Below are 27399 nucleotides of genomic sequence, written 5' to 3'. Positions count from 1 at the left end.
CACTAAGTTAAAAAATTAAGCAAACTAATGGGTAAGGTAATGTAATGTAACTAATGTAAGGTACTCCACTAACTCTAAGGTTAGTTGTTTGAATTCCTAACATTTAACTTTCTTATGAGATGGTTACAAACTAGGATCTGCCTTTCTTCTTGAAACTATAGGCAGAGAAAGCAGTGCATCAGAAAAAAGAACATTCAAAAAATAAATGCCATAAAGCTCGAAGATGTCACATAAACCGGGTGCTAGAATTTAACCGTAGGCAAAAGAAGAACATATGGTTAGAAACTCACATCTGGCATGCCAAACGGTTTCACATGATCAAGAAGTGGGGCTACTGCCTCGGGGAGAGGCCGACCGTCAAGAGCCACAGAGCCTGCTATCGAGCCATGACTAACCGTTGCCTCCTTCAGGTATACTTTTCCAATTGTTTTTTTTTTTAAATTTTTGTTTAGATCCTTTCTGATATAGATGGACTTTTAGAATAGTTCATGGTGTGCCAAAGCCCTGTGTATGAGATTATTCATTTTAAAATTGATTACTGAGCATGAGGCACTTTGCCAGATGCTGGGGGTGAACCAGCCTGAAGTTATTAAGGTAGACTGACACTGATCAAATAATTAGCAGAATATACAATTGTAAGGGAAAAATATGCAGTACTTTGAGCGTTAGTAACAGAGGAACAGGGAAGCTTCCGCATGGAAGTGATGTTTGAGCTGAGCTCTAAGCGATAAGAAAATAGGAGAGTGAGGGAGGCAGAAGGAAGCCAGGTAAGAGCAAAGACTTGAAATAAATTCTGTGTGACAGAGATGAAGAGAGTGAGAGCAAGGCTAACAGTAGGATGAGATTAGTTCTGGAGAAGTAAGGAGGAAGCAGATCATGCAGGGTCTTGTTGGTTATGTTTGAAATTTATTTCGCATTGGTTCATTAGGTAGTCATTCATCAACAACAGCTATTTGAGAACCATCTGTGTGCACTGAGCAGTGTTCGAAATTCTCTTCTAGATATTCCTGATTCAGTGGGATGCTAGGAAGTTTGTTTTAAACTCTTTGAGAGGATAGTTGGTTTTAGAGCCTCATAATTTTTATCTGGCTGCCTCCCCAATTGCTAATTCAATTGCTTTCTCTCTCTTCTAGTATATAGTTAGAAATTTGATCTTTGCAGAGGGCCTACCTTTCAATGACAGGATGACCTTGGCCAGCTTTCAAAAGCCACTGGTATTAGTGTCCTCTGATACCTCTTCAGATCAATATAGCAGAATAATCAATACAAGAACCTTTTTAAAAATTTGTGGTAAAATATACATAACATGAAATTTACCATTTTAACCATTTTTGAGGTCTAGTTCTATGGCGTTAAGTGTATGCACATTGTTGTGCAGCTATCATCACCATCCATCTCCAGAACTTTTTCATCTCCCTGAACTGAAACTCTGCACACATTAAACACTAACTCCCCTTTCCTCTTTCCCTCCAGCCCCAGGCAACCACCATTCTGTTTTCTGTCTTTATGAAGTTCACTACTGTAGGTACCTCATAAAAGCAGAATCAAGCAATGTTTATCTTTTTCAGACGGGCTTATTTCACTAAGCATAAGGTCTTCAGGGTTCATCCATGTTGTATCGTGAGTCAGAATTCCCCTCTTTTTTGCAGAGGAAGACTGGCCCTGAGCTAACATCCGTGCCCATCTTCCTCTGCTTTATATGTGGGACACCTGCCACAGCATGGCTTGATGAGCGGTGCGTAGGTCCACACCTGGGATCCCAAACGGCGAACCCTGGGCTGCCAAAGTGGAACGTGTGAACTTAACTGCTGCGCTACCAGGCTGGCCCCAGAATTTTCCTCATTTTTAAGGCTGAATGATATTTCATTGTATATATTTACCACATTTTGTTTATTCATTCATCTGTCAATGGACACTTGAGCTGCTTCTACCTTTTGGCTATTGTTGATAGTGCTGCTATGAAAATGGATATACAGGGGCCGGCCCTGTGTCTGAGTGGTTAAGCTCTATACTCTGCTTGGGTGGCCCAGAGTTTTGCCAGTTGGATCCTGGGTGGGGACATGGCACTGCTTGTCAGGCCACAGTGAGGTGGCATCCCACATGCCACAGCTGGAAGGACCCACAACTAAAAATACACAACTATGTACCAGGAGGTTTTGGGGAGAAAAAGGAAAAATAAAATCTTAAAAAAAAAAAAGATGGATATACAAATATTTCCTCAATCTTTGTTTTCTGTTCTTTTGGGTGTGTACCCAAAAGTGGAATTGCTGGATCATGTATTAATTCTATGTTTAGGTTTTTGAGCAACCACCATACTGTTTTCCACAGAGGCCACACTATTTTACATTCCCACCAGCAATGCACAAGCGTTCCAGTTTCTCCATGTCCTCACCAACACTTGTTGTTTTCTATTTTTTGTGGGGTTTTTTTGATAATAGCCGTCGTAATGGGTGTGAAGTGAATACAAGAACCTTTTAAGAGCCTTTGATTTGAAGACTCAGCTGCAGAAATCATAGATTCTAGTTGAATTCTTCATTTTACTTTGAGGAGACTGGGATCCAGAGAGATGAAGTGACTTGCCCAGGGCCACACAGCTTGTTGGTGGCCTGTGTAGCACCTGGGCAGCTGATTCTTCTGGCCTGTGCTTTTTCCATTGTACTCTGCCATCTCTCAAATTTTAGGACAGACCTAAGAGTTGATTCTCATTTTGGGCAAGATTTTTGCTGAGGCTATCAGATATTTTCTTTATATTTAATCAGCCCTAAGTAATAAAAATAATAGCTAATAGTAACAAATATTTAGAGTACTTAATTTATGCCTGTTTTAGTACTTTACATATGTTTACTCATTTAATCCTTACAACACTATGAGGTAAGTTTTTACCGTTACTTCCATTTTACGAATGAGGAACTCAGGTATGGAGAAGTTAGGTAATTTACCCACAGCCGTACAACCAAAGAGTGGTGAAGTTGAGATTTGAGCCCAGGTAGTCTGACTCCAGAGTTACACGCTCTTAACCATTATTTTCTCTCAGCCAGTTGTATAAATTTGGGTGAGGTTCATCTAGCTGACAGCTGAGGGTAGATCACTGTTGCTGGGAAGGTTTCTGTGTGTGAGTGATAGCATTGATTGATGGGAGTTTGTCAGAAGCTTACCTATTATCTGCATTTAATTTTTAGTTGCTGAGTGTACTGAAATTGCTTAAAGGTGCTGGGGCAGAGGGGTTGGTTTGGGGGTGAGTGAGCCTGACTTGGCTTCTCCACTTACTGATTGTATGGCTTTGTTCGAGTAACAGTCTCTGTCTCCGTGTCCTCATCTGTCAAATAAGATAACAATAGTACCTGGTTCTTCAGGTGTTGGGAGAATTAAATGACAGTCTGTGCAAGGAGTTAGCGCAGCGCCTGGTGCACAGTAGCCCTACAGTGACTGTTATTGTAGTTCTTTAACATATTGATTTTACTAGCTCAGTTTGATCTCTCTTCATCTTATTTAAATTGGTAAGGTCTTACTGTCATTACTCTCATTCTTCCTTGTACACTGTTTAGTCAAAGTTGCATATCATAGTCAAGACAGCATGAGAGGAATAGAGAATAAATTAATTGCAACATGTATCTCTGGGCTCGGTGTTAAGTTATCTTTAGATCCTGAATTAGCTGACCAAAGTGAACAATCTTAGCATAATTTTGCAGAATTTATTACTGCTTGCTAATTTGACTCTGGTTTATTACTTTAGGGGGATTTTAGGGAGGAATAATCCTTTACTTAGAGGCAGCAGTTTTTATATCTTTCTTATAACTTGTCTATGAATATGAGGTGAAACAAATATTTTTTTCTAAAAAGTAGGACACTGTAACCTACATATTAAATGGAAGTTCATTTTGGTTTTTATTCAAATGGGTTTAAGAATATTTGCTGATATAGTAGGAGTAGACAGGTTTCAGATTTTGACTTATGAAATAATAGCTTTAGCAATTTGTTCTGTGTCTTGAACTTCTAGAGGTTTTTCTGATGTGGCTTTTGGCTTCTTAGCAATTTTTCTTTTTTAAAGATTGGCCTCTGAGGGGCTGGCCCCGTGGCCGAGTGGTTAAGTTCGCGCGCTCCGCTGCAGGCGGCCCAGTGTTTCGTTGGTTCGAATCCTGGGCGCGGACATGGCACTGCTCATCAAACCACGCTGAGGCAGCGTCCCACATGCCACAACTAGAAGGACCCACAACCAAGAATATACAACTATGTACCGGGGGGCTTTGGGGAGAAAAAGGAAAAAATTAAAATCTTAAAAAAAAAAAAAAAAAAAAAAAAAAAATTCTCTAAAGATTGGCCTCTGAGCTAACATCTGTTGCCAATCTTCTTTTTATTTTTCTTCTCCCCAAAGCCCCCCAGTACATAGTTGTATATTCTAGTTGCAGGTCCTTCTGGCTGTGCTGTGTGAGATGCCGCGTCAGCGTGGCCTGATAAGTGGTGCCGTGTCCACACCCAGGATCCAAACTGGTGAAACCCTGAGCTGCCACAGCAAAGTGCACAAACTTAACCACTCAGCCATGGGGCTGGCACCCTTCTTAGCAATTTTACCCCATGTAAATTCCTAAGTATTTAATTGTGTCTCCCTCTGTGCAGGATTTATCCTACTACTGTTGTTTGGAGTTGAAGGGCAAAGAGGAAGAAATACTAAAGGCACTGTCTCCAATGTGTAGCATAGACACAGGTAAACTTGTTTCAAAGCTGAGTCCTTTTTTAGTCTTTGTATATTTATTCATTTTATGGATAAGTGTCTGCTGTAAGCATTTTGGAATTTAAATATATATAAAAATGTGTGAGACAGTTCTTGTTCCCAATGAGTATATTAATATATGGAAAGCTTTGGGTGGCTTTTAAATCATTTCTCACATTGTCAAGTGTAAAGTGAAAGAACCATTATTCTAATGGAGTGAATTTAGCCAGGAAGAAACTCAGGACTCATTAAATTGTTCATTTAATAAATATTTATTGAGAACTTACTGTGTCCCAGGCTTTGATCTAAGCGGGCATCAAAACCAAAACCTTATCCTTCATGGAGATGGACAGTGAATAATAGTATGGCCATCAGGAAGTAATCCTGCAGCGTCAACACTTGAAATTGTGGAATTTTGTTTCTGTTTATGTCAGGATTGACTTTTGCAGCAGTTCACTGCTTGTCTGGAAAGCGCCAAGGTAGCCTCTTGCTTTACCGGGCAAATAAATATCCTAGAGAGATGCTGGGGCCTGTTACATTTATTTGGAAGTCTGAGAGGACCTCTGGTGACACTTCTGAGAGCAGGCAGTTGTGGATCTGGATTCATCCAACTCTCAAACAGGTATAATCCTGGAGATTATTTCCCCATCACTCTGTTACTGCATTCTTGATTACTGTTGGACATCAATGCTGTAGAAATTTAAATGGTATAAAAGTTGGACTGATCTTGGTATTTGAATATAGGAAGAAAAGCTGTGTGAAGATTAAATGAAGCAAATCTTGACCTCTCACTTTTTAGTAAGCCATGAGTAGAAGTAGAGATGGAAACCAATCTTACTATGCAAATGGCTTCAAATGTTGCATTTGGATTGATGTTTCTGCCATGCCTGAATTGGTTCATTGGTATCTAGGTGCCTGTTAGAACCTAGTTGGTGATGAGAAGTTGTTTTGTTTTGTTTTGATTTTTTATTGAGGTCATAATAGTTTATAACATTGTGAAATTTCAGTTGTACATTATTATTTGTCCATCACCATAGGTGTGTGCCCCTTTACCCCTTTTGCCCACCTCCCAATTCCCTTCCCCTCTGGTAACCACTAATCTGTTCTCTTCGTCCATGTGTTTGTTTAACGTCCACATATGAGCAAAATCATTTGCTGTTTGTCTTTCTCTTTCTGGCTTATTTCACTTAACAAGGTCCATCCATGTTGTTGCAAATGGGAAGATTGTGTCTTTTTTATGGCTGAGTAGTATTCCATTGTATATACATAACACATTTTCTTTATCATTCATTAGTCAGTGGGCACTTGGGTTGCTTCCACATCTTGGCTATTGTGAATAATGCTGCAATGAAAATAGGGGTGTATAAGTCTCTTTGAACTGTTGATTTCAAGTTCTTTGGATAAATACCTAGTAGTGGTGTAGCTGGGTAGTATGGTGTTTCTATTTTTAATTTTTTGAGAAATTGATGACAAGTTGTTTTGAGTAATTCTGATGATTTTTTAATACTGCATGTAGCTTACCTTCCCTTTTTAGCATATTCACTGCTTGTATATGGTATGGTATAAAATTTTCTCTTTCAACTTTTTAGAAAAATTTGATCAGAGTAGTGATGTTGTTTTCCTTAATTTTTGACATTTAGGAGTTTCTTTTTCTGTGAAAAAAACTCAAAAAATAAAAAAGCTTTTTGATGTTGATGACTTTAATTTGTGAAGGGATGAAAATGTAAATTTTTAAAGGGAGAAAAAATAACATAAACTAAACCAATTTAAATTTGTAGTGTATTTAAATTTCAAAATGTAAAAGTAAAATGTTTAAATATATCCTTAGGATATTTTAGAGGAAATAAAAGCAGTGTGCCAGTGTATGGAACCCATCAAACCAACTGTCTGCATCCAAGACCCTGTTCTGTCACCATCCCAAGAAAAAAGCCAAACTGAACTGCCTGAGGAGAAAATTGGCAAGAAAAGAAAACGGAAAGATGATGGAGAAGATGGTAAACCAATTAAAAAAGTTATTGGTGATGGAACTAGAGATCCATATCAGCCATATTCTTGGATCTCTCCAGCCACCGGCATTATAATCAGGTACGGGTTGAATTTGCTCTGAACACTTTCAGTAAAGTCTTGCTCTATTTTTGCCTGTGGCACAAACATTGTATTTAATGGAAGTTTGCATTTTGAGACCTTCTCTCTCTTTCAGTGATTTGACGATGGAGATGAACAGATTCCGGCTCATTGGTCCGCTTGCCCATTCCATCCTAACTGAGGCACTAAAAGCTGCTTCCGTCCACACTGTAAGAGAAAATATGAGTGTAATGTTCTATTTTAGTCATGTTCTTCTCAACAAATTTATGAAACCTTACATATAATTTGGTAACATTTGGACCATGGCTTATAAATGTTTATTTCCCTACTTATGCTTATTATTAAAGACTTTATCATCTTTCACTTCTAGAAGTGAAAGTAATCTCAATGAATGTAGCAAGTAAACTGACTTTTTCTTATTTAAATACAGATGACTCTTGCAGTGTCTCGTAGAAGGGTCTTGTCTTCTGCTCCTTCGGTGGGTAACAAGAGCCCCTAAAATCCCTGAAAGTGTCTACAATTTTTTTTTTGTTTGTGCAGGTGTGAGGCATATTTTCTGGGGCTAGTTTTAATGATCTGTGATGCCTAAAAAGTTTGAGAGCAATATGTCTGGTGCAGCACTGTCCAGTAGAACTTTCTGTGAGAATGGTGTTCCATTGTGCTATCCCATACTATAGCCACTAGCCACATGTGGCTGTTGAGCACTTGGAATGTGGCTAGTGTGACTGAGGAGCTGAATTTGTACTGTTATTTAATTTTAATTAACTAAAAATTAAATTCAAAGAGCTCTCTGTGCCTAATGGCTGCCATGTTGACAGCACAAGTCTAGATAGTAGGGCCTAGACTGGGAATTAGACACTCTGGGTTCAGGTTTGGGGTGTTTTCCTATATTAGTGCAGTTAACCTTTTAGTGTCTGTGCCTCTCACAGATTTGACGTGGTCAAATATGATGATAGATCTGAATAGCTTGTGAGCTTTTAGAAGAAAGATACTTTAAAAAACAAAGGCTGCTTCTCTCTTCCCTGCTTCCACGCTGGTCTCAATCCTGTTGTCTTCCTGACTTCCCTCCCTCGTTCCACCTTTTCAGTCCGTTCTCTACCCAGGAGGCAGAATGATCTTTTAACAGTTTATTCATGTCATGTTACTTCCTGATTAAAAGCTTTTGAATAGCTTCTCATTGTATCTAAGATAAAATCCAAAGCCCTTAACGTGACTGCGTCATCTCGTGCCTTCCTGCCTCCTCCCTCTGCACCTCCTGCACTTCTGCCGCATTGGCCTTCCTTCAGCTTCTAGAATATGTCTGTTCTCATCTGCCTTAAAGCCTTCACACCTGCTTTTCTCCGCCTGCCAGAACATTCTGCCTCCACCACTCTTTGCTTGGCTAAACCTTCTTCATTCTTCAGGCTTTAACATTTATATCCTTTACCACTAGAATCCTTTCCTGATCCCCCAAAGTTAAATTACAGCCCTCCTGCTGTTTTTATTGCATCTTGTACTCTTGCTCAATTTATATGTCTAGATTTGTTTTATAGTATTATTATGATTATTTTTTGGTGAGGAAGATTCGCCCTGAGCTAACATTCGTGCCAGTCTTCCTCTGCTTTGTACGTGGGATGCCTCCATAGCACGGCTGAGGAGTGGAGCAGGTCTGTGCCTGGGATCCGAACTTTAACCACTCAGCAGCGGAGCTGGCCCCTAGATTTGTTCTGTGTCTTTATGACACTTGTGTTGAGCTTCGTGCTGGCAGGGGCAGGGGCAGTCCTGTTCTTTGCTTTGTCCCCAGTGCTTAACACAGTGCCTGGTGCAGAGTAGGTGCTTCACCCTAGCTAATGAGTTGCAGAGGGAGGGAGGATTTGAACCCAGGAGGTTTGGTTCCAGAGCTTGTACTTAAACTACTAAGCTCTGCTGCCTGAGTTTCTGTGAGGTACACGGCGCGTGTGTTACGGGTTGCTTCTTTAGAATCCATAAGGGCACGTCCTGTTTCAGTGAACTTCAGTATGAATCATGGCTATAGGTTCTCCTTGTGGGCAAACACATGGTACTTGGTGTGCTTTTGGAAACCTTGCTCAATTCCTAGTTCTGTCTGGAAAAAAATATAAGTATTTATGTGTCTTATTTGAAGTTTCCAGGTGTATAATATAGTTGTAATATATCCTTTAGCTCGAGATTTCTTCAAAAGGTATTAGTTTGGTTTTTCTTTGGTGAGGAAGGTTTTATTGCTTAAATTGGTGGTAATAAAGTTGGCGACTGTAGGAGAGGAGCAAAGAGCAAGGCCTGTCTTGTTCCACTGTGCTTGAGAGAGAACGCAGGCGTGAAGTAGCGTAGTTAGGTAGTCTCTGAAATCCTGAGAGAGGTCTAGTGCTGTGTCCTTGCCTCTAACCAGAAGAGTAGTTAGTCTGGTGTTAATTACTGTGTTAAATACAGTGGCAGTTTCCCCGATTCCCTCCATAAAACATTCATTCCCATACAGGAAAAAAAGGTGAGGGCCGATAGCAACCAAAACAAACTTATTAAGTCTGATTCATTATTTGTCTGGTGAGCAGGAGTTGTTATTTTTCAGGAGGGAGAGGACACAGAGAAAACACCTCACTGCTGGTGGGTTGAAACCTGTAGGAATCCTGATAGCGTTTCCCTTCATCACAGACAAGAAGCCATTTTTGAACTGTTGGGAGGTATGCAGAGGGAATACCGGGTTGCGCTGGGGAAGAAGGGAGCACTGGGAAGTGGGTTAGAAGAGCATTTTCCTTTGGGCTGCCTACATGTAGTGGTGCTTTTTAACTTATAGCTGTTTGTTATAATACAGCAAGAAAGCGAGTAAGAGAGGTGCCTGAACTCAGTAAATAGAGTGATACTGTTTGAGTTTGTTAATGAAACGACAAACAAGTGAGATGTTAGTATTCTAAAAAACTGGCATTAGGACACTATAGACAAGTGCACATACCTGGTACTAAACTCAAATCTGTACTCACCTGCATGATTGCCTTTGTGCCTGTAGCTACTATAGTTATCATTGACAGAAACATACATGCTCAAGCTGTAGAATAACCTGTTAGTTAATTTAATGTTTTTTGTGAGAAACTTCATTCTTTATGAATGTTAATTTATCCTCTAAAAGTATCAATGGGGAAAAAAGAGAATACATGTTCTTAAATAATTAGCCCAAGAAGAAAGTTTCATTAGAAAAATTTTAAAACTCAAGCAAATATGTATGTGTTGTGAATGACTTTCTGTGAGCTCGTTCTTGTTTTGTTTTGTTTTTGTTGAGGAGTAACATCACCAGCAGAAATTCCGGCAGGTACTGTTCTGGGACTCACGGTTGGGGATCCTCGAATAAATTTGCCTCAAAAGAGGTCCAAAATTTTGCCCAGTCCAGAAAAATGCCAAGGTAAGGTTCTTGAAACAGCCCTGGTTTTCCTTACTATTTTGAGCAGGCTAGTCCGTCCCATTAGAGTTCTGTCTGTGAAAGCTCTGCAGTTGCTTCATCTGTAAAAGTTAGGGCCATCTGTATCTGCCTACCTTTCAGGGTGATGATCAAAGAAGGTGGTGTGTGTGGAACTATCTTTTAGCTGTAAAACACGTAGCCTGATCCTTATATTCATTTTTTTCCCTGAGTTCTTTATTTTTAGTAAAACCTGTCTCTCTGCAAACTGGGTTCTCTGAAAATGCCTGGCATTTCAGAATTTTAATTGTGAGGAAGGGATCTGCACCCGCAGCTGGTCTTGTGCTCATGGAAGCCTCTGTCTGACCATACAGATGATCCAGGTTCGAATCCTGGCAAGGCCATCCCAGGTGCTGAAGGGTAAGATGTCTTGGTTTAGACTCAGTAGAGTGGCCTGAGGGAGTTTGGCTGGGTGGCATAGGAGGGTGGGTAGGGTCTGGCTAAAATTTTAGTCTGATCTGGGATTTGCAGCAGTTGTGATGATGTTTTATTGTGTTTACTGTCATTTAAATATGGTTAATTGGAAGAATCATTAAAATTAGCTCGTGAATTTTTGGAGAAAAAGTACAGATGTGTATAACAACAACTGCAGAATTTTTTTTTTTACCTCCACATCTAGTTAGATAGCATATTAAAGGGGCAATAAATTACTCTGTCAGAACTTCAGGTGAAAGGAGGATTGGATGAGGGAGGAGTTTGAAGTTACCTGGGTAAGTTAGTTAATTCTGGAGCCCACAGCTTTAACCAGTGAGTTGCTGCGTCTTTTCTTTAACGGCAGTACGTTAGTGTCGACTATCTCGATCGCCTTAAAGCTATGGTTAAACTCCACTTCATTTCTCTTGATGCCTCAGATTCTTTTTTGGAATGAGGCAGTTTTGTATTAAATCCTTTCTAGGGCTTTAACTTAATATGAATCAGTTCAAGGAAAATTAAAGTCTATCTTGAAAAACATGATTTAGTTTTTACTATAAAAGCTTGCCATCTTGTTAGTCATTGTGAATTTCATTAAAACCTGTTTTATGTAATTTCTTTGAAGAAGTATTGGCATGTGAGCTACACAAAGAAGTAAACTTCTTAAGGAGTTGGTATTATACCAATATTATTAACAAATGTAATATATTATCTAGGAAGGTAATTCAAAACTAAAGTTAGAAGCATACTTTGATGAGCTGAGTCAGTAAATAAAAGATTAATCCTTGGAAGAATCTCAATGTCATGATGATCTAAAACTTAATTCTCTGACATAGTTCCAGTCTGTCTGTCTATGTCTGAAATCATTCGCTACCTATTTTGACTTAGGTAAAACAGACCAATTCTGGTGGTACTTAAACTATAAAGAAGCGTTTGCCTGATTTGGATAACAAACTCTTTATCTTTTTATGTGTACTGGAAACTGGAGAGCTCTGAAGAGAGAGGGTACAGGAATGTGATACTGTGATATGATAAGAAATATATATTTTCTTTTTGTCCACAGTTCCTGACACACAACTCCTAAAACCCTGGTGATTTACTAAATAAGTGCCATAGAGGCTAAAGGAGCATCTTTTGTTATTCATAACAAGCCCCTTTCAACCACACTTGAGTTTATGTTGATGAGATGACTTTTGGAAAGGCCCTGAGCATGGTGGGCAGGTTGCCAGGGGAACCAATCACATGATTATGGGGTTGGAACTTTCAGCCCCCACCCCTACCCAGAGGGTAGAGGGGCTGGAGATTGAGCTCAGTCACCATTGGCCAATGATTTAATCAACCATGCCTACTTGATGAAGCCTCCGTAAAAATCCTAAACAGTGGGGTTCAGAGAGCTTCCAATTTACTGGACACGTGGAGGTAGGTGCTGGGAGGGTGGAGTGCCCAGCAAGGGCATGGAAGCTCCACACCCCTTCCCCTGTACCTTGCCCAATGCATCTCTTCCATCTGGCTGTTTTCTGAGTTGTATCCTTTTATAAAAACAAAAACAAAAACAAACAGCATAATCTTAGTAAGTAATTTGTGTTCCTGAGGTGTGGGAGCTGTTTCTAGCAAATTGTTGAACCCAAGGAGGAGGTCATGGGTGAAAGCAATTTATAGCTGATTGGTCAGAAATGGGACACCAGGACTTTCGGTTGGCATCTGAAGTGGGAGCGGTCTTGCAGGACCAACTCCTTCACCCACAGGATCTGATGCTATCTCCAGGTAGATGGTGTCAGAATTGAGTTAAGTTGGTGTCCGAGAATTGCTTGCTGTGGGAGCTCGCACATTTGAGTGTGAGAGGTGTTGAGAGTGGAATAGTGGGAGAACAGAGAAGGAAACCTTCAGTAAGAATGTAAGTGATGAGACATATTCTTAGATGCTTTGAAGAAATTTACTTGAGTATTTGGTTCTTGATTTTGAATTACATATTAGTAATGTGTTTTTGAAAATCTTCTCAACTTCATTAAGACAGCATTTCACTATGTGTGTAACTGGTTTTCTCGGTGAGATTTAAAAATATAATTTCTGGGCCGGCCCGGTGGCACAGTGGTTAAGTTCGCACGTTCCGCTTCTCGGCGGCCAGGGGTTCGCTGGTTCGGATCCCTGGTGCAGACATGGCACTGCTTGGCAAGCCATGCTGAGGTAGGCATCCCACACATAAAGTAGAGGAAGATGGGCATGGATGTTAGCTCAGGGCCAGTCTTCCTCAGCAAAAAGAGGAGGATTGGCAGTAGATAGCTCAGGGCTGATCTTCCTCAAAAAAAAAAAATAATAATAATTTCTTCTATACTGTTGTTTTAGTATTTGCTTTCCTTAGCATCTGCTGATTTCCTTTGCTAGATTATTTTAACTAGTCTTTGCCTTCCACAGATGAATATTTTGCTTTAGAAAATATCGAACTTACATTGTGCTCATGGCTTTTTAAAATCTTCCTCTTTGCACACTCTTTGGTAATGTGTACACCAAACAGGGGAAGAGGCAAATTACCGTGAGAATGATGGTCAGAGATCATCCTTTACTTTTCACAGCTTTAACAAGCTCTTTTAGAGCACTATCTACAGTGGACTTTCAGAAGCGCCCATTATTGGTCATTTTGCCTTGACTTCTCTTTCTGCTCTTGGGAGGAAAAATCCTCATTGCCTCAGCTGGGCCCCTTTAACTACTCTGCACATTGAATTTAAAATAGAGTGAGTTTGAAGACTGTAACTTTGATTTATTTGATTCCCAAATGAGAAAGCTTTTTATTAGTTTCCTTTGCTTCTCTTAAGTAGAACTTAAGAAAGTTTTATTTTAAAATTTGAGCATCTTTAAATACATTTAAGAAAGGAGAAAACAGGCTACTTCCTTCAACCTTCGAGTCACGATTCTGGAGTTATGTAGTCAGTTAGCTTTTCTCTGGGTATGAAAAAGAATATGCTTATGTGAGCCGTGGGGAAAGACTTAGAATTACATTCGGAATTGATAGGCATTCTAGGCACAGCTAGGTGCGTGCTGACCACCTGGTGACTTTCTTTTCTCTCACTGGTCAAGACTGTTGACCGAAAAGGGCCTTCCCCGTTACCTTCAGACATGCTCTATTCTGTTTTAAATAGACTTTGTATTTTAGAAGTTTTAGATTCACAGCAAAATTGAGTGGGAAGTACAGAAAGTTCCTGTATACCTCTGCCCCCACACGTGCATAGCCTCTTTCACTACCAACATCCTGCGCTCGAGGGGCACATTTCTTACAGTCTATGAACCTACACTAACACATCATTATCACCCAAAGTCCGTAGTTTATATTAGGGTTCACTCTTGGTGTTGTGCATTCTATGGTTTTTGACAAATTTATAACAACATGTATCCACCGTTACCGTATCATACAGAATAGTTTCACTGCCCTAAAAATCTGCTGTGCTCCACCTATTATCTCTCTCTCCCTCCTCAATCTTTTTACTGTCTCCATAGTTTTGATTTTTCAAGAATGTTAGATAGTTGGAATCATACATTATGTAGCGTCAGATTAGCTTCTTTCATGTAGTCATATGCATTTAAGATTCCTATATGTCTTTTCATGGTTTAATAGCTTATTTCTTCTTAGTGCTGAGTAATATTTCATTATCTGGACTTACCATTTACTTTGTTTCATTTGTTTGTTTAGAATATTCGAAGATGAGGTTGTGCTTTCCTGTACCTTTATACCCTAAGTATTAGCCATCTCTGTTGTCTGCAGCCAGATCTGAATACAGTCCCAACTTTGTCACTCAAGTCTATGGGTGTACTCCACAGGAAAGCGTTCTGGGTGGACAGAGGCTGTTTGAAATGGGGCTTATTTGTTCTTAGATGAGCTGTGTGAACTTGGGCAGGACACAGTACTGTTACTCGAGATGCTCTTGGTTATTATCTCCATGAGAAACAGTGTACTAGAAGCAGTTGCTGCTTTAAGGAGCTTTTATCTCAGATCTTCTCATCGATTTAATATGCTCTGTCTTTGTTCTCCCCTGAAATCTGTCACATTATGGCCCAGTTGCTTTCCACTTTTTTTTTCCAGCTATCAGACCCATGCAGGTATGTGCCTTTGAGTGACCTTTCTGTTGGCATTTTAGGACCTTTGCCAAAACTCATGAATTGTCTGACTTTTTTCTTTTTTTGTAAATTCTTCAGTCCAACAAAATAAGGTTTGGAAGACATTTTTTTCCCCCTACTCTTTAGAAGACTTCATCTATGAAGTCTCCTCTATTGGTATATGTGTTTATAACCAGAGAAGTTCCTCCTCTTTTCCCACTAGAGTATTTTGCCATGGTGTGGCTTATTTAAAGAGATGACACAATGTATGTCACAGAAAATACACTCATTTTAAAGGAATGAGAAAAACACATCTTACAGAAAGGATAAATATTCAGTTCAATAAAAAAGGGTTATCAGAGACTTGAAATAGTTGAGCAGAAGGAAAGGATGATTATCTGTTGGCTCACCACCATTGGGCCAGGAATGATAGAAAGAGCCCTGGAGCTGGTAGTTCAAATATTGCTTGTGCTGTCATAGCATATTACCAAGAAATTGTCTGCCTGTGTGTGGTTCCTAAAATTTGATTATCTTAAATGTGGAATTAGGCAGTTATTTAGAGGCAATTTAATGTGATATTTGCATCTTATACACTAAAAATAAATGTCAGAGAAATAAGTTTAGGAGCCTTTGCTGTTTCACATATTATGAAACCAACTATAAGAATAACTTAATTTCTAGTCAAGTAAATTCTTCTAGAGAAGTTAAGTAAGTGCCTATAAAATGTTTTCTTATAACAAAAGGTGAACTGGCAATGATTAAAGTTTGGCTTCATTGATCTAAAGGATGTGGTTTGAAGGCTATTTCTTTTCCATCTTAGATAATGAGAAAGTTAGACAGCTGCTTCTGGAGGGTGTACCTGTGGAGTGTACGCATAGCTTTATTTGGAACCAAGCTATCTGTCAGAGTGTCACGGAGAATAAAATCTCGGATCAGGTAACTAATAGTGTACTGATTGTTGGTACAGCCATGAAGACAGGTTAAAATTCATCACTCTAGAGATCATAAAAGTTATTTCATACTTTGTAGAATCCTATAGACTTCCTTTTATTTTCAGACAATTTATTGCTCCCTTACTTATGATACATACTGTGATTTTTTCCTGTTCTTATGGAAGAATAATCTCTAGGTAAAGTTATGACAAAGACTTTTTCTTGAAGTGATAGTCTCATGGTTTAAATACCTGTTTTTCTTGTATTGTTTTTTTTCCCTTAAATGTTCTCTGTCTTTAATGTCACAATGATTGAGCTCCTACCAGGACCAGGGATTGTATGAGATGATGGAGTAGATGACTAGAATGAGTCCTAAGCCCAGACTAGGGAAACTGGAGAAAGCTTCCTGGTTGGAAGAGCTGACTCTTAGATGGGTGGTCAGAATTAACCAGACTTCTTGGGGCTAGGGGCCAGGAGCCAAGGCTGCAGTGGAGAAAAGATTGCTGAAGTGAGAACAGTATATACAAGGGCCCAGGCCCAAACCAGGATGATGTGTTCAGGAATCTCCAAGTAGATCAGTAACTTGGAGTTGAGGGTAGGGCAGGAGAAGAAACTGAAGAGATAAATAGGGGCCAGAGCATAAAAGACCTTGAGGTATTTTAAGGATTTGGACTGAAGATGTAGGACACCATTGCAGGTTTTAAGCTGGGCCATGACTTCAGATTTCACTCTGGCAGCGCAGTGCAGGGTGGATTAGACCGGGGATGGGGATGAGGAGGAGCTGGAGAAAGGACTTGTGGTTGGATGGCATTGAAAGAGACCTTGGAAATAGTCCATAATTTGGGATGTGATGGGGCCTGAATTGTGGCAGTGTGGCTAGAGTGGAGGGGCTGGGGTTTAATACATATTCCTAGAAGATGAAACTGACAAAACTCTGGTGGATTGGAAGATGGGAAGAGAGAAAGGAGGAGAGTTGTAGATTAGCTTGAGTTTAGGAGCTCAGCTAAAAGAGAGCCAGAGCCAGGTCTGACTTGTCACTTCTATATTCCCAAGTCTTAGAAAAGTGTTCGGCATATAACAGGTGCTCAGTAAATATTTGAATGGCTGAGTAAATGAATGAACAGTAAATGTTTGAATGGGTGAATGAATGAATGAATGAATGAACTCTAAGAATTGTGGCATCATTCAGCTAGATGGGGAATACAAGAGGAGAGCGAATGCACTGGGAAAGATGAGTTCAATCTTGGATAAACTGAGTTTGAAGGGCCTTGGACCTTCCCAGGAGGAGATGTCCAGGAGACAAGTTTGACCTCAGGAGAAAAAGTCGGGGCTAAAGAGATAGACATTTTGGAATTACCAACATGTAGGTGGTAGTGGAAGCTTGACCAGCTGTAAAAGGAGAATCAGGACTTGGTCATGGTTTGAAGAGCGTCCCTGAGGCAGCGCTTAGGCTTTGTAGCGTGGAGGTGGTCTCTCGCATAGTTTTCTCAGTGGATGGTAGGCCACTCCTACTGTTCATCTCTTTACAGCTGGCGAGAAAATCTGAAAGGATGTTAGCCACTCCCTGCAGTCCACTTAACAAATAATTTATAGCATCTTCTATTTTAAATCCTTACGACCTGGTGAGAAATTTTCTCAAGAGCTGGAATATTTTCCCACTTGCCCCTCCTTGGGAAGTTGTTAATTGCTTGTACCTTTTTTACTTGATGACAACAAATCTTAACCAAAATAAATGTATGGACAGAATATCAAAATATAAGATTAATTCTGATATAAGAGATTAGGAGATTGAATGTATGTTATTTTATATCTTTGAATCATGTAGTATATTCTAGCCCAAATTTAAGATAATTTGACGCTTTCTACCAAAGCGCTTGTGTAGAGGAAAGTCATTGTGGGAGGAATACCTTGTACTTAAAATGGCTCACATTTATTTATTGAGAACATTTTTTTCTGCTTTTTAAAAGAGGATTTAACTTTGTAAAGCTGCTTTTAGGGAGATTCAGTAGAATCTCCCAGAACACTAGAGTTGTTTGTCTTGAATTATTTTCTTCCACTTTAGGATTTAAACCGGAAGAGAAGTGAGTTGCTGGTGCCTGGGTCACAGCTTGTTTTAGGTCCCCAGGAATCCAAGATACCTATACTTTTGATTCAACAGCCAGGAAAAGTGACTGGTGATGACCGACGAGGCTGGGGAAGTGGCTGGGATGTCCTGCTCCCAAAGGGCTGGGGCATGGCTTTCTGGATTCCATTTGTAAGTTACTTTTTGATTCTAAGAATCACAACATTTAAAATACGTTCCTAATAAACACCAAGTGCTGAGAATGTTCCAGCCTTTATGTGCAACTTAGAAATCAAGTGCCATTCTTCTGTCCTTAGAGCTATAATCCTGATACGAAATACTTCATAAAGTCTCTGGAGCCAGGTTTTCATTCATAAAAGTTGTGCTGACATGAATTTTTGAGGTTTTAAAAGTGGCTTGATTTTTGAATAGTAGTGGCAACAAAATGTTGAAGTGTTTTAACTTGAAGAAATTTGTTACAGTTTAAAAGCAATTTTTATAATTTTCTAACTTTTATAGATATATAGAATACATTTTTTGTTTTTTAAGTGCTGACTATATATTCCTGTTTATGAATTGCAACAAATTTTTATTAAAATCTAGTGTGGTTTTTTTCTGATTAGTTTAAATATTACTTTGAGCTAGAGAGTGAGTACAAAAGACATATAAGACTGTTAGGTTATGCAGGTAATTAGTTTTAACAATTGTGCCTAGTGCAAGGGACATTTGGTTAATCATTTAGGAATGGGAGTATTTTAAAATAATTCTAATTTCTTAATTATGAAATGTTTCAAGCATGCAAAAAAATATAGATACTGATATAATGAACTCTGTGTACCCTTCACCTGCCATCCAGCTTAAAAAATAAAACATTACAGATTCATTGGAAGCACTCTGTATTCCCTTCGAATTCCATTTCTCTCTTTCCTCCTAAAAATCACTAAATTCCTATTTTTGGTGTTTGTCACTATCATGCTTTTTTTTTTTTCTTCCCCTAAGGAAGATTTGCCCTGAGCTAACATCGGTGCCCATCTTTCTCTATTTTATGTGGGATGCCTGCCACAGCATGGCTTGACAAGTGGTGTGTAGATCCACACCCAGGATCCAAACCAGCAAACCCCTGGCCGCTGAAGCGGAAGTGCGGACTTAACTGCTGCACCACCAAGCTGGCCCCTTGTGCATATTTTTATAGCTTCATTAAGTATGCTTTTATCCCCAAAGAAAACAACTATGTTTGATGTGTTTTTAAACTTGTATACCTCACTGTATAGATTCTTTTGCGACTTGCTGTATTCACTCAGCATTGAGATTTTTCATGTTGGTTGATGAAACTATTTCATTCATTTTTACTATTATATGATAACCCATTGTAGGGTTACCCCTTGATGTTTATCCATTCTCCTTTTGATGAGCATTTCGGTTGTTTTCCATTTTCCCCATACAAACAATTAAGGAGTTTCACTTTAAGTTAGTATATTGACAGGATCTCATTGACATTTCTTTTAGATCTATCGAGGTGCAAGAGTTGGAGGATTAAAAGAGGCTATAGTGCATTCTCAGTATAAAAGGTCACCTCACATCCCAGGTGATTTCCCAGACTGCCCTGCTGGGATTCTGTTTGCTGAAGAGCAAGCTAAGAATCTTCTTGAAAAGTACCAAAGGTAAAAAACTGGCTTCTCTAGCTCGATATGTTGTAAAAGAAAGATGTGCACACTGACCCTGGCCAGTAATGTTTGGAATGGCTTCGGAAACTCTTGTTACATAATATGGAGTTTTCACAGACTTTTCCTTGAGTTCAACATTACTGAGATATAATTAAGTTAGGAGATTGTCTTACGTCTGGCTTTTATAGGCCCATGAGGTCACAAACCCCACTCTTGGTTATTTGCTCATTACCTTGATGGTGGCAGACACCTAAACTGTGGACGTGAGTTTCAGACATTTGTAAATAGATTCCCACTACCAATCCCTGCCCCCTCAAAATGGAAATTGTGTTTGTTATAACTGTTATAGAGGTAATATGTATTTATGAAATTTTAACGAAACTATGGAAACGTATAAAAATACTTTATAAACTATTCCGGAGAGATAAGCACTGTTTTTACATTTTGGTATCAATCCTTCTAGACTTTTTTTCCTTTACTTTTTTCACTGGGGAATGGCCAGTGAGGGGCTTTGTTTCCTTTATACTCTGAAGTGCATGCTGACATTGGGAACCCGTGTTTCCTACTATCCTGTAGGTTCCTGGAGGCACAAGAACTCTGTTGTTCCTTTTGGCGTCTGCAGTTCTCTAGCCGGTGCCTGGCACATGGTGGGCCTTAACACCTTTTATATGTTGACTGTTGAATGGGTGATTAATTGAATGCTGTGGTTCCTTGACTGCAAGCTCCACAGTGTGCCCTCCTGTTCACTGCTGCAGCCACAGAGACAGGCAGTGCCCAGCGTTCCAGCTGTTTGTTGAATGATAGATGAATGAGTGAGTGAGCGAGTGAACGGGGCTCCGTTCCTGGACTGCCAGCTTACAAGCTCTTTGAGGGCGGCAGTCACGTGCTATCTGTCCCTCGTGCCTCCCATAATATATGCAGCTGAGGGTCTTCTATGTGTTTGTTAAATAATGATTAACAATAGTATTGATTTCTTACCCTTTAGACTTTTTTTATGTAAACACATTTTTCAGATAGAAATTTTTTTAAAAAAATGATTGTGTTAGACATAGTATTTTGAAATTTGCTTTTTTCATTTAACAGTATATTATGGTTAGTTTTCCCATATCAATAAATACGATAGTAAACCAGGTGTTGGCACACTTTTTCTGTAAAGGGCCAGATGATAAATGTTTTTGGCTTTATGGGCCCTTTGGTTTCTTTCCATGGCAATGGCTCAGCTCTGCCATTGTGGCGCATAAGGAGCCACAGGTGATACATAAACCAGTGGGCATGGCTGTGTTCCAGTGTCACTCTATTTAAGGAGGCTCAGATTTGAATTTCATATCATTTACATATGCCATAAAATATTATTGTTTTGGTTTTTTTCCAACCATTTAATAATATAAAAACCATTCTTAGCTTGTGGGGTTGTACAAAAACAGCCAGTGGGACAGGCTTGGCCTCTGAGTCATAGTTTGCCAACCCTTGCTCAAAATGTAACTAGTTGCGTAGGACTCCAGGGTGGATGTACTGTAATTTATCAGTGGCCCTTTAGGTTATTTCTGATTTTTTGCCATGTGCTTCTGTGAACAGCTTTCCTTGTGCATCTTTGCATACTTGTCTGATTGATTCATAAATGTACCACATGTTTATTTAGAACGTTCTGTGTGTCACACGCCTTATAGGCACTGGGCCTACAGCAGGGGAAGGCAGGCAAAGTCTGTTCCTGCCGTCCTGGAGCTTATATTCGTGATGGAAGCCCGTGTTTCCAGGCTGGCAGGAGGGGTCCAGCTGGGGGATGGGGTGTGAAAAGCACAAGATTAGAGGCCTTCAGTGGGGAAGGAGGGCCAGCAGTCTGTAGGGTCAGGCTCAGTTCTCTCGTTTCCATGGGCTGGATGGCTGACTCTGAGAGATGGGTGCAGATTTAGGTGGGCTGGACTCTGGCAGAGAGATCAGGTAATACTCTGCTGATTGTGACCGTCTTCTCAGTGATAGAAGAGGCAAGCTTATCAGCTGGGAATAGGATCCCAGGGGAGAGAGGCTGTTGAGGATTTGAGGAGAGAGGAATAGATGTAAACAGTTTTCCGGGAGAGCGAAAGGTAGAAGTGACTGGAGAAATGTAAGAGATTTGTAAGAAATGTGAGTCCACTTGAGTTTTGTGTTTATAGTCAGACTGTTCAGGATTGTTGCGTGTCTTTCCCCAGCTTTGTTCTGCCAATCAGGTGCTGGTGTGGGGTAGGAGGAGGTGGAGGGAGTTGAGGGTCTATGTAACGGGCCGACTTTCCTATGCACCATGGAATCTAAGCTTACAGGAGAGAGAGGTGAGAATGGTGATGAGCAGTGAGGAAACCATAGAGCAAACGAATTGGAGGTTCCAGCGGTTCAGGAATTGTTGCAGGGAGAGGTAAAGGGGCTGGAAAAATAGGAGGCATCATTCTGAGTATAGGATACTTGAAATTGACATTTTAAGGTGGAGCAGGTGTTAGCAATGACCAAAACTAAGGTGTGACTGGGAGAGTGGTGGTTGAGATGTGGGGTGAAGTAAAAGATGTAAGATGAGGATGCCAAGTTTCTGGTAGGTTAGGGTATTAGGGGGATGGCGTATGTAGAGGCTGAAGCCACTGAACTTGATGACAGGAGTTGTAATGGAGGGGAAGGCAGTGTGGCAGGGGAATGAGGGGTCCTGGGAAGTGGAGAGAGGGCCTGGCTGAAGAGGGAGAGCCAGTGGTTTATCTGATAGCATGTGCTTCAGGGGGTCTTGGAGGAGGAAAGAGAAGAAAAATGGTCTGGGGGCATCAGGAGGACATCTGGCCACCTGTGGGGTCCATGGGATGTGAAAAAGAAACAGCCATCACTTGAGAGGAGCTGTAGTGGAAAGAAAGCATACACTTTAGGCTGAATCCCATAAATAAGATTTCTGGTTTAAATAAGAAAAGATACACACTTCAAGGATTTGATGTATTATTGACAAGTTGCTATTTGTGCTAATTTAGGATTTCACCTGTAGTTATGAGGGTGCCTATTTTCCCTCACTCTCACTAACATAGGATATCACCAATCTTTTCATATTGAAAACACTGATATGTGAAAAAGTAGCATCTTATTGTTTTGATTTTTTTCTTTGTTTATTTACTAGTGAGGCTGGATATTTTTAAGTGTTTTTCACCATTTTGTGTCTCTTTTTTGTAAATTGCTCATTTATTTCCTTTTAAGGATCTCTGGGTAGGCCAAGTACCTAGGAGTATTTTTCACCAGCTGCCCCTCTTGGTAGGCCAGAACACATGTGGTTCAATCTCCAGAATATAGGCTCAGACTGAACCCCCGATTAAGCCTACAGGCTTCATTTCCATTGGGGTCCTAGGGCACAGCACACAGTAAGAAGCAAATGAGGGAAGGAATGTCTGGGCCTGCCCCAGAGGAGACCATCAGTCTGAGGATGCAGCCTGGGACTCCCCAAGAGTCCTCCAGCCCAGAACGGCCGACACCCAGGCTGCTCCCTACTTCTTGGGGTCGGTAAGTACCAGAGCAGGCCCTGGTTCTCACTAGCTTGTGGTATTTCTCAAAGGTCCTTCCTCATTTATGTATTGTTGGAAAGGTCAACCGATATCACCCTTGTGGAGGGCAGTTTGGAAATCTCCCTCAAAATTGCAAATACTGATAATAAGTACTCTTGAGTATTATTATTAAATAGCAGTTCCACTCCCAGGAATTGATCCTGTGGATAGACTTGTGCTTGTGCAACATGTTCAGGGTCATTTATTGCAGCACCATTTGTAGGAGCAAAAGCTTGAAAATAACCCAAATGTCCTACGGTAGAGGACAGTCTGAATAAACTGGGCTATAAGTCATACTGTGGGATAAGATCTGCAGCCTTTACAGTGAGGATCTCTTGATGCACTAATATAAGATGATCGCCAAGATATTCTGTTAAATGAAAAAAGCAAAGTTAAACAAAAAGTGCTGTATCTGACATGCCACCAGATACAACCCTTTGTATAAAATGAGTAAAAAAGGAAAGATATCTGTACATCTCTGCTTGTGTGTACACAAAGTATCTCTACAAGGATATATTAAGAAACTGATAATAGACACTGTCTGTGGAGGGCAGGTGGGTCCCTACAGGTCAAGAGTGAGAGAGAAACGTCACCGTCACCCCTTTTGTCCCTGCTGAACTTAGAAAGTTGTAGATGTGCAGGTACCACTCACTCGCAGCCTTTCTGGAATGGCGCTCCCTGGAGTTGTGCAGTGGCTCCACGGGGCTACTTTGTGGATTCATCATCTATTAAAATAAAAGTCAAAGAAAACAAAAGGCTTGGCCATTAGAATTGGTTATTATTCATTATCATATTTCTTGGAAACCTTTTTTTGGTATGTTTTTTAAATAGAGATATAGTACAATGGTCATAGTTATTTTAATTGTCCAATCCTAAATTGTTCAAAATTGGTTCTCTTTGATTTTCATTAGACGCCCTCCTGCAAAACGGCCCAACTATGTTAAGCTTGGTACTCTGGCGCCTTTCTGTTGTCCCTGGGAGCAGTTAACTCGAGACTGGGAATCAAGAGTCCAGGTCCAGGGGGAATCGCCTGTAGCTTCCTGTCCAGGTGGTGAGGAGACTGACCTGAGAAGAGGTGAGGTGCTTTGTGCTCCCACGCCTGAAAAATCTCATCAACTGTCTGATGAGGTGGGCACCTCCCTAGACGACTCCAGTGAGCCTGAAGGAGTGATGGACACAGAGTGTCCAGCCCAGGCGGAGACTGGGTGGGTAACAGGCCAGGATGCCCCTGGCAGTCTCCTCTGCGTTCTTAGGTAAGTGCTCACCACTTCCAGATATGTTTTGATTGTCTGTTTTACTGCCCAGGTTACAGGGTGTAAAAGTTATCAAAGTTCCTTTTTGCAAAGCTGAGTGAATTTATGGACTTTCTGGAAGGAAAAGCCAGTCCTTCACTACATCATGAAGGAAACAGCTAAATTACATTTGATTTGAGGCTTGATACTAACTGATGAAATGACGTAAAATATTGTCATCAATAGACATAAACGAAGGCAGTTTCTTTCTGTGACCTATTTCGTTTAGTCTTTGCTCACAAAACAGTCCCTCATGCATGTGATCTTAGGTAATGAACTTCTGCAGACTCTGAGCAAGCATTCTTTGCTTAAATCACTGAATTGGATTTCTTCTAGTTCCTTTTGAGTGATATGAATTTGTGGCTGACTAGGTACCCATTCATTGTAATATTGTCATATCATAGAGGCGACCATGTGTTCTACTCTCAATCCTGCTGCTGGCTCTTTGATTTGGCTTAGCATTTACCCTTTATTCTGCACTCTGATTTTTAAAAAGTGCTCATACCTCTTGCCTTGTACTTATTTTTCTGTACAGTAACTTCATAATTTCATATCCTTCTTTTTTACTTTTCATATAACTGTCCCTTACAGTTTCTTTTCTCATCAAAATATCGGCTCCTCTTTACTCTGGTCCTTTCACTGTAATTAAAGCCTTAGATTCTGTCCTACTGTCTTATTTTTCCTGGCCTTCAACTTCTTAAACCTTTAGTCCTTCAGTCTTGGAATAGTAGACACATGAAAAGAAAAATATCATTACAAAAATGTATTAATGTGTATTTGTAATTTTTAAAAAATTATAGTTTTGGGGCTGGCCCAGTAGCATAGTGGTTAAGTTCACATGCTCTGTTTTGGTGGCCCGGGGTTCACAGGTTCGGATCTGGGGCATGGACCTATATACTGCTCATCAGGCCATGATGTGGTGGTGTCCCACATACAAAATAGAGTAAGATTGGCACAGATGTTAGCTCAATGACAGTCTTCCTCAAGCAAAAAAAAAGAGGAAGATTGGCAACAGATGTTAGCTCAGGGCCAATCTTCCTCATCATTAAAAAAATTACAGTTGTGATCCTTTCCTGCATAGAGTATTAAAAAGTCTAGCAATGCCCATTCTTCTAATTGCATATTTTCTCCTTGAACAAAATATCCTTAAGTGTGTGTCTCTGACTTTACATAGGAGTAGACAATCACTGAAGCAGCTGTCAGCCTGGTGTGGGCCCAGCGTTGGGGACAGTCGGGCAGCCCGGCGAGCTCCCAGCAGATGGCAGCAAGAATTGACCAGAGAGGCCTGCCGGGCCATCTTGGACTGCTTCCCTAGGGCCCTGGTTTGGGTCAGTCTGTCCCTGCTCAGGAAGGGCAGCCCCAAACTGCACACCATGATCTGTGTCCCAACCAAGGAGGACTTCCTCCAGCTCAGTCGGGATCGGCTTTACTCTGGGCCCCTGGAATCCAAGCACAGCGACCCATTCAAGAGCCAGATCCGGAAACAAAAAGAGAAGAAGAAGATAGAGAAGAGGCAGAACCGAGGGCGTGCTGTGTCTAAGGGCCTGGCAGGGGGGGACCCTGCAGCAGAGCACCAAGCTCTGACCCTGGGCTTATGGTCAGGCCCTCTCCCAGCCGTGACTTCTCACTGCTCCAGAGTTCTCCTTGGCTTTGTCACACAGGGGGATTTTTCCATGGCTGTCGGCTGTGGAGAAGCCCTGGGGTTTGTTAGTTTGACAGGCTTGCTGGATATGCTGTTGAGCCAGCCGGCAGCAGAGAGGGGCCTCGTCTTGCTGCGGTCCCCTGCCTCTCTGCAGTATCGATTTGCGAGAATTGCTATCGAGGTGTGAGTGCTGGTTTACATCTTTGCAGGGTATAGGTAATAATTGTTTGCCACGTCCCGCAGTTGGGGAGTTTTGTTTTCAGTGTTTTGCTTCAAAATATCATGTGAAATTCCTTGGAAACGAGAATTTTAAAAATTACATATTACGCAAATAAAGTGTTTACATTATTCCAGTAATCTCATTGATTTCCATCTTTCCCTGTCCTTGCTGTAATACTGTAAAATTATTTGGCATGTAGAACCAAAAGCTTTTGCATTTTGATTTCTTGGTTTGTGTAATTCTTGCTGAAAATAATGAGAAGCTCTACATTTTTTGTCTCGTTTTTTATTAGGAACAAAGGGCTGTCAAATCTGTTTGAAAAACCTTGTAGTCATGTGATAAGCAACCATGGTTGTTTAATGATTTGACTGTTATGGAAGAGGAAAAGATTGTAAACGTCTGGCCTCTGTACGTGAAATATGGGCCCCTGTCTGGGCCATGTTCAATTCTGTACCGTAATCAGCATGCCTAACACTTTACACCATAAAGAAGCAAGTCATGGAAAATTTATTGCTGCCTCTTTTCAGGCAAGCTCGGTTAATGGCATAAGTGTTGGCATGGAATTAGAATGGGAGTCTATGATCTTATGACTTCTTGTCCTCTTTGTTGTTGACCAACACTTGATCCTAGGAATTACTTAATTTTTCTTTGCTTTTTGTTTCTACAAAAAATTTCTCAAAGCCATACAAAAGCATTTCTCAAAATACCTTCTATGAAATGTGTTAGCTAAAACGATTCCAAGTCAGGTTGATTTGGGAAACTCTGGGTTAAATAGTTAAGCATTTATTTTTAAAGGACTTCTAGAACCTTCCATGTGATAATATATATTGTGACTCTCCAGGAAGTGGATATTTTCTAAATCTTTTTGATCCCCAAACTCCTTTTGCAAGAAGCCCTTTGTAGCCACTAGTGTTCATAGGAACATGCTTTGGGAACTGTGGTTGTACAGAGCAGTGCTTATCTCTGCAAGGTGGTAACTAACACGACAAGCTGCTTTTAGACATAAATGCAGTCACACTGTCCCCCTGACTTTTTGAGCTGGGTATAAAAGTGAGTTCTCATCCTGTCTGTAGGAAGAGTGGAGTTGTCATTGCTTTTTTTCACATGCAGAGAAACTAGATGCTCAGTAACTCTTAGTTGCCGTGTATGTCTCACTCGGACTCTCAGCTCCTTATTTCCCCACCATAAATTTCTAGCAGAGCTTGAGTGGGATTTTTTTTTTTAATTTAAATGTACAGTTAGGTGCTATTTCATGTAAATGCGTTGGGTTTTGCAGTAGCATTTGGCAGGTGGAGGTGAGGAGTTGGGGGAGAGATACAGCA

At 40.5% G+C, this 27399-nt stretch overlaps 1 protein-coding gene across 4 annotated transcripts in view; it reads left to right on the top strand.

The window, feature by feature from the left end:
- The window catches only part of POP1 (POP1 homolog, ribonuclease P/MRP subunit), a 34507-nt gene extending 7575 nt beyond the window's left edge, over nucleotides 1–26932 (top strand). Inside the window, exons 5-17 of one of the 4 annotated variants that reach the window (XM_046642636.1) lie at nucleotides 162–410; nucleotides 4615–4702; nucleotides 5143–5330; nucleotides 6537–6793; nucleotides 6909–7002; nucleotides 7224–7271; nucleotides 9354–9465; nucleotides 10059–10178; nucleotides 15550–15665; nucleotides 17724–17915; nucleotides 19230–19384; nucleotides 23835–24176; nucleotides 25390–26932. In XM_046642636.1, the coding sequence (XP_046498592.1) occupies nucleotides 162–410; nucleotides 4615–4702; nucleotides 5143–5330; nucleotides 6537–6793; nucleotides 6909–7002; nucleotides 7224–7271; nucleotides 9354–9465; nucleotides 10059–10178; nucleotides 15550–15665; nucleotides 17724–17915; nucleotides 19230–19384; nucleotides 23835–24176; nucleotides 25390–26044 (2616 nt within the window). In that variant the 3' untranslated portion in view covers nucleotides 26045–26932. The remainder of the gene's footprint in view (nucleotides 1–161; nucleotides 411–4614; nucleotides 4703–5142; nucleotides 5331–6536; nucleotides 6794–6908; nucleotides 7003–7223; nucleotides 7272–9353; nucleotides 9466–10058; nucleotides 10179–15549; nucleotides 15666–17723; nucleotides 17916–19229; nucleotides 19385–23834; nucleotides 24177–25389) is intronic. The other 3 variants (XM_046642639.1, XM_046642637.1, XM_046642638.1) reach the window with 3 other exon arrangements.
- Nucleotides 26933–27399: the final 467 nt, after the last annotated feature.

Source organism: Equus quagga, chromosome 16 (assembly GCF_021613505.1).
Source record: "Equus quagga isolate Etosha38 chromosome 16, UCLA_HA_Equagga_1.0, whole genome shotgun sequence".
Classification (NCBI taxonomy): domain Eukaryota; kingdom Metazoa; phylum Chordata; class Mammalia; order Perissodactyla; family Equidae; genus Equus; species Equus quagga.
This window is presented reverse-complemented; position numbering and strand designations above follow the sequence as displayed.